We start from the raw sequence: 7,955 nt of genomic DNA, 5'->3' as shown, positions 1-7,955 counted from the left end.
CAATAAGGAGAAGGTTTAATGAAGAAATAATCTTTCCATATGTTCATTTTTTTTAATTCCCCAAAGAGATGGTGCTGAGTCCTCTGTTGCAATGTTGGGCTTACACACTGATGTGACATTCTGAAGGAGCAGCTGCTTCCCACACAGATTAAATGGTGAAAAAACACTGACTTCAACAAGTACCAAACAAATCCTGCATTAGTCAGAGCATAAGCATTTTCTTATATGATGCCATTTCAAGTTGCATAGGGTGCTGGGTTCTTTCAAAGCCTTTCTTTCACAGTAAAAAAGGAAGAGGTCTTTTTAGATCCATAGTTATGATTCAAAGGAGTAAGGAGGAGTTCAGTGGGTTAGGAGAGTGCCTATGTCTTATAATGGGAGATAGTAGTGCCCTGAATTTGTAACTTCTTATTGTGACTTTGAAATCAATTGAAAAAAACCCTGGAAGTCAGGCTTAATCTCCAAAATCATCCTTCATTGTGCTATCCATCATGTAACAGCTGTCAGTGACCTGTGAGCAACTTTCCTGTTTCTATGGATGAGGCAATGACAGGAACAATAGCAAAAGCTTTTCAAGTCTGTAGGCATCTTGATGACAATGCTGATACAGAACATGCCTTCCGGTGATCTTTGGAATAAGTAAAAAAAATGAAGATAACAATGAAATTCTCTAAGGTGAAGTCTATATAGATCTGTGATGATACTTTAACATTTGACAATGAAGTAAGTGTTCTTAATAATTAGCTATTCCTGAGTTCAAAGGGACATGTGGAAATGATTTCTTAAAACCATTTCCAATATCTTTTTATATTTTGCTAATTGGAACAAAAAATATTCTGGTGAAATAACAGAACGCTGACCTTCCCCAAGGCACTAATCTATGTCTTTTCGAAGGAAAATTTAAATACCTATTCTAGAGATGGTCCAACAAGGTGTTTTGCCTTGGAGAAATTGTAAAGTGATGAAGTTTGTATTGCCTAAGATTAGGATTTCCCTTCCAGTTGTGAGTCTTTTATCTGTACATGGCATCATTTTCAGTCTCAACTATCATAGCATTAAATTGTAAGAGAAGAGATTGATGTTACCAAAGAAGGGTGATTTCTTTCTTTTTTTGCCTCCCTTAACTCTTTTGGTTTAGAAAAAGGAGCTGAATTCTATTATTATGAATATATGTTTGAGGATACATTACTGTTTTCCTTGTACAATTACATTTTATACTAGTTATATCTCAATTTCAACTAGGTAAAATTGTGGTAATATTTGAAAATGGTTTTAGAAATAGAAGATCTAGGGTGTGTGTGTGTGTGTGTGTGTGTGTGTGATAAAAATATACTCAAAGTCCTACTTCTAACAAATGACAGTTTTGTGACACTGGATACCACAGGGTTGTTTTGAGAAAACTGTTTTTAAACTTAAATAAATGAGGCATTATTGTTTGCCCAAGTTGGAAATGAATACTTAACTCTGAATTTAAACATTTGACATGACTAAACCACATGGTTTTCAAGAAATTGAAAAAAATGAGTCTTCTTTCCCTTAGAACTATGAATATACTGAGATTTATATGAGTTTATGAATTAGGTCTTCCCAATTTTGGTTTACTTGTATTTTTATTATTTTTCTTGGTCAGTTATCATGTTAAATTGAGTGAATATTTTGTATAGACCTCATTTTTTAGTTAGTTTTGCACTTTATTATGATGTCAACTTTCTTTTCCCATTGAGATACATACACAAAGGAGGAGGAATTCCCTATTTTCAGAAATTATCTATAAACTCAATAAATAAGACTGAATAATTTGGTCTTTTCCATTGCATTCCAATAATACAAAGCACAAAAGAAGTAATAAAAACTGTGGGATTTTTTTGTCTTATAGTAGAACACGAGGAAAACAATATCACTTAAAAACTATTTAAATGAAAATCAACAACATCTTCATGTATACATTTCTTTGAAGGATAGCAATAGATTAGAAAGGACTTTGAGATCATCTAGTCTAACCCCCTAACTTTGAAGATGAGGAAACGAAAGTCTAGAAAAGTGAGATAACATGCCCAATATCATTAAATTAATTGCAGACATGGGAATTGAATCCAGGTTTCCAAATTTCCAGAGTCCAGCACTCTCTCCACTATACCATCTTTTTTAGTTAGTTAAGAATCATCGTTATGTTAGTTCTCTTTTATAGACCCAAATGGAGTTACAGGTGACCTCTATGTAGGGTATAATCCTCCAATTAAAAAAATACTTTTTTATCATATCAAAGTACAATGGATATAATATATTTTAGTAGCATATTTATCTCCCTAGTTAGATTTTCTGTGGGTTTTTATTAAAATAATGTATATTGCTTGAGTCTACTTCAAATGAAAACCAGCAAATGTGATCCAGAAGTTTTCCTTTCTATATCTGCATGATTATGGGGAGGTTCTACTCTATCATCAACAGAAATCCTTTAGAATTCTTGCAAGGACAAATAGATATCATTGAATTTGTAGTATCTTTAACCTTTAATTGTTTAAAATGTGGCCTTAATCCCGTTACTTAAAAACCCTTAACCTCATTTGTTTTTTAGTTTGATTGTGAGTGAATCTTAGCAGAAACCACCAACCACAAATGAATAGGAACAGCTGCTCTATAAAAGTGTCCTCCACTTGCAGAGGGGTCAGACTGGTGCAAATAAACATCTCCATCTCTCTCTCTCTCTCTCTCTCTCTCTCTCTCTCTCTCTCTCTCTCTCTCTCTCTTCCTCTTTCTCTCTCTCCCACCTCCCCCACCCAACATCATGAAGTAACAGCCATAGAAAGTCTTCCACACTAAGAACTTTTGGTTTCCGATTTGCACAGATCAACACTTTCACCCACTACAGCTGTTGCTAGCTGTTATCTAGCCCAAAGCCTTCTTATATGAGAGGATTCTATGGCACTGGTTTTGTAAATAGCAATAGTAGAGAGATTAAAAACTGCATTAAGATACAGGTGATGTTACAGTAAAAATTCATGCACAAGAAACACAATGAAGTGTTAAATGATATCCAGAGGCTACAGAAATTTGTGCAGTTATGGTATGTATGCAGCTGATGTGGAAAGCTGTTTGAAAGCTTTGGGAAATTTTCTCCTGCTCTGATTACCTGAAAAAAGAGAAAAACACTTCTAAGTATCCCAAGGTCTTAGTAACTTTAAAGGGGAAAATGCTTAATTTGTAGTGTGTAGTGAGTGTGTAGTGAAGAAAAGAGTTGAGCCAAATAATCCATTTTGCTTTATATAAAAGTATGAATTTTTATATCTGTTTTAAAATAAATTCTATGGTAATGTGTTTCCTTCCACTGACATCTGGAAAACCAAGCAAGGTCCTTTAAAGTAAGGGCCCTTAACAGTGTAAGTTTGAAGTCTTTAAACAACAATCAATGGCCAAAAATCTTCACTTGAATACATTAGAATACTCTTGTTATCCATTGTTTTAGAGGTCAACTGAAATAAAGATGACTTCCACTTAAAATACTGTCATTTTGGTTACAGATTTAATGATTTAAGAATATCCTCAAAGTCATACACAAAGGATGATATTTTCTACTTCTCTTTAGGGTTATCATTGAATTTTTTTTTAGAAAAAATGTTCCAGTGATATTTTATATTGTTAAAACGAAAAATACTAGCATTTGCTTTACACTTGTTCCTCTTGTATTTTGCATAATTTTAGGATTCAATAGACCTAATGAATCCATTTTGTGTATGAGTGAAATGGGCTTGTATTATGTATTCACATATCTCACTCAAAATGTTGTTTTGGGGATGTGATGTTTTTAATGATATATTTTGCACCTTCTATTCTCAATTTCACTAGAATTTCACTGATATTTAATGTAGTAACAAAAACAAATACTATTCTCTTGTTCTAATGTGAAAACTATAATCCTAAGTAAAAAGCATTTGATTAGAATTATTAAAAATTTGTTGTAATGCTAGGGAAGTGTGGATGGCTAATGTAATATTTAAAAGCATAAAAACAGACATGTGCTTAAGATGCAATTAAATATACATATGTATATATACATATTAAGCACAATTACTGTATGACCATCGCTTATCTAGCAAGAGGGTGGATCAGAACACTGAGGTGATATCTCAAACTCATTTTTGATTTTACTCTCCTAAATTGCTAATGGATGCCTACTTTTTCTTGTATACATATCCCCGGAGCTATTTGAAATATATACATATTAAGGTAATATGTTAGAATTTGGGTTCTCATCCATTCTACAAATTGTTAGCATAGATATTAGATGAAGATTTAGATTGTAGCCTTAAAACTGGAAGGCACCTTAGAGTCCATAAGATCCAAACTCTTCATTTTACATATGAGAAAACTGAAGCCCAATAAAATTAAGTGACTCCTATGGGGTCAAACACCTAGTGTGTGGATGAAATGGGATTAGAGCCTAAGTTTTCCTGACTCGAAGTCCAGTATTCTAGCCCCTACATCATCTTAGGAGAGATTAACTTTGAACATTAGCAGGAATTACTACAAGAGAATCCAAATTGTAAGACTAAGAGCCAGTTTAATAGTGAAGTTCACCTGACCTTTCATTTTAACCTTGAATATCATAAGAGAAACACTGATTAAAACATCATTTGATGTCATCCTTTGCTCCAAAGATCCAAAACGCTATATAGCATCAAGGTACTGTGGGTTATACCTCTAGTTTTTATTCCAGTGGAAAAAGAAAACCAAGTTGTACAAGGAATAAAAGGGGTCAAGCTAGTCCTCAAAGTTTCTGCGGAAGTTCAATGCTTTATATTAAAAAAGGAATAATTTTATATAAATGCTTACTGCTAGTGGTGTTCAGTTATTATTGTGTGGACAAATTGTGTAGATGTATGAACAACAGGTAAGACATATAAAGAATATATATATACATATGACATGACTAAAATTATTGGAAAAAATAAAAATTCACATGGCTAAAATAGTTCAAGAAATATATATTTTAGTTTTTCTAATCTAATTGCTGCTATTTAAAATTTTTAAAATTCAGAATGTAGAAAAATTCTATTTGAATAGCCTGCAGGAAATAAGAGTAAAGATTTTTTTGGTAGTGGGTATCTTTAGAATTGTAGGTTATTTATGTGAAAATTCTGTTATTTTCCCCTAGATGCTATGGAAGACTGATTATAATACCAGATTGGCTATCATTCTAAAAGCTTTTTCCAACTACTCTATTGAACTTGAAACATTAATTTTCTTTTCTTCCTAGGAATGAAAATAGATGGCATCACTTCTAAAGACAAGAAAATCACTCAGAAGGAAAAATGAAATAAAGAACTACCCAGGGACAGCACTTGGTCCTTATGGAGAAGTGATGGGAGAGATTGAGTCTTCTATGAAGAATCAAAACAAACACCACAAATAGCAAAAACAATGAGGAAGCTCATCTGACTGTTTCATTCATTAAATGTAAATCCATATACACACAACACAATCTGATGATGCGGCCAAATAACAAATACGATGCAAAATGAGCTCATCAGGAAAAGCATCCTGGAGGCACTGCACAGAGACGCCATCAGATTCCCCGAGATCATCTGCCTTTTAAAACTTTAGTACAGAGTAGATGTTGAAAATATGCATAGAGGAGAAACATTTCTCAATTGATAGAATTACATGGTAGATCATGGGCTTTTTCTAATCTTAAATTTTTGCTTTGATCTTTGTAGAGTAAGACATTCCCATGTGCACATCCTTAAAAAGAGTCTATATCATTCAATATTGTTGCAGTGCAGTTTTGCCAGTATTGGGGTTGATTTTTCTACTAGACGTAATTTCTGCACATGTTTATCAGTCTGTGTGTGTGGGTTTTTTTTTGTTTTGTTTTGTTTTTGTCAGAATGCCAATAGCTGTTCAGGTGAAGTATGTTTTACTGTTGTTTTCACTTTAGAAGAAATCGTTCAAATATCATTGCACAACAGAACAGTTGTGTAGCATCTGTTTACATAAAAATAATTTGACTTTTTTCAACCTTCTGGGAAATGTCTGTAGATAGTGCTAAATACTAAAGCACTGAAATATTTCTTTTATCAATAAACATTGCTCAGAACCTCAGGACCAATTAACAGGCATTCCTTTTTCTCTGTATGGCAATCCTTGAAGTTAATTGCCTCAGATGTAAGTTGTCATACTGCAACAATAGAAGGTACTCTGAGAACAAGGGCAGTGGCACCAAAAGTAAAGACTAGTTATCAGTCCCCTTACCTGAAGTTACAGGCAGAAGATGACAGCTGAAAACTTAGATAGTATTAACTATTTACAGCATCTGGCTTATAGGAAGCCCACTTTAAACAACATCATTAATGCTCTTGTCAGGGGGTGATTAACATATATCAAATACTTCAGGAGGATGGCAAAAGTTGCCTTTCATAACACAAATGCACTTTGGATATTTGTCAAAACAGGCATTGACAAACAGTGATTTGTAACCAGAAAAGCAGTTCTGTGTTGTCCGTTTGTTCCCAAGCCAGCCAAGGAAGGAGTGGTAAGTCAATTATTATGCAGTTGGTTAGTTCATGCTTTGGCCTCCTTGAGCGTGTCGATGGACCAGATGTGTGGATCCCTTATGCAAACAACATGGAGGGGAGGACTTTGGAATGCCATGCACAACCAAATGTTACAAGACGACTAGTTAACCAGTAACATGCAGAAACTTTCAAATTGAATCTGCACCTCATCCCTCTACTCTCTTCCCCAACTTACAACAAAAATAATTAATGTGACAAGATAAAAAGCTTGAGTTGTCTCAAGGGTTCATGTAATCTTCTTTGCAGACGTAAGCCATCTCATATTTCCTGGCTTACTCAGGCTAGATTCCATTTCCAATCCAAAAAAAGAGAGGTTGCTTCCAAGCATTCCAGCCAGAACATTCTTTAGATTGGGGAACATCTGGGGTCACTGCGGAACATCTGTACAGTAAAATTTTTCTTCGGCATTTTATCCAGTGTTATGTAGAGCTAATTTAGAGGGACTCATCATTAATTACTCATTTTCCTCTTCTAAAATATCTTGAAAGGACACACCTAAAGGAAGCCAATGGTAGTGTACTGAATGGAATCTCCAAAGGCAGGTAGCACAATTACAAAAAATCTCAAGAAAATAATCCTCAACTTGTTAGAGAAATTTGACTGATCACAATTAGAAAACTTCACACACAGTGACAAACTATTTCTCATGGCTCATTCAGCTATGAACAGGTGCTGGAGACCAAATTTTCATGATGTTACATGGAGTTTTTGTTGTGATAGGGTATGTGATTTTGGCAGCAATGGGACACTGATGGCTTGAAGTGTGCTTGAAATGTCTCCAAACTTCATCTCTGAAGCCTCAAACACATGGGCAGTCATGTAGCACAGGCCTTGGGGGACTGGGGAATTACAAGAGACCAAAAATATAAGATCTATTAGTACTCATCATAATTATTGAGATCTGTAAAATAGGCGTTAGAATAGGTCTTTGCAGTGAGATGTGGATTGAAGTATTTGTTTCTTTCCTCTAGGATCAAGTTGTTTTTGTTAAATGCCTGTAAGAAGGATAAAAAAAATTGAGTAAGTTGTATTTCTGGAAGATATTATAATAAGGAGAAGCCCTTTACCTGAGAACTTGTGTTCTCATGTAAGTTCACAGGGGAAATATGATAATAAAATATTCTGCTACCTTCTTTGTTTCCAGATCATATGCCACACTGGACACTTACCTGTCAGAAAGAATATCTAGTATGGTTCTATTTTTTAAAATATCCTTTTGAAATTTCACTTGAAATCAGTAACTATAAGGAAATGTAAATTATTTTATTTGGAAGAGAGTGAAGGTGATCTACTAGAAAGTTTAGCTAACTCCAGTGAGTCCTGAAGAACAGAAATGTGTAACATTGCTTAATCCTTTACCTGCTTAGTGCTCATCATAGAACC

General features: G+C 34.2%; 1 protein-coding gene across 1 annotated transcript in view; it reads right to left on the bottom strand.

The window, feature by feature from the left end:
• Nucleotides 1-2,783: 2,783 nt before the first annotated feature.
• SEMA5A (semaphorin 5A) overlaps nucleotides 2,784-7,955 on the bottom strand; it is a 464,624-nt gene continuing 459,452 nt past the window's right edge. The window contains exon 21 of the mRNA XM_036757261.1: nucleotides 2,784-7,567. Within this exon, the coding sequence (XP_036613156.1) occupies nucleotides 7,448-7,567 (120 nt within the window). The 3' untranslated portion in view covers nucleotides 2,784-7,447. The remainder of the gene's footprint in view (nucleotides 7,568-7,955) is intronic.

This window comes from Trichosurus vulpecula, chromosome 1 (genome assembly GCF_011100635.1).
Source record: "Trichosurus vulpecula isolate mTriVul1 chromosome 1, mTriVul1.pri, whole genome shotgun sequence".
NCBI classification, from domain to species: Eukaryota; Metazoa; Chordata; class Mammalia; order Diprotodontia; family Phalangeridae; genus Trichosurus; species Trichosurus vulpecula.
Note: the sequence above shows the minus strand (reverse complement) of the source record. Positions and strands in the feature narration are given on the sequence as shown.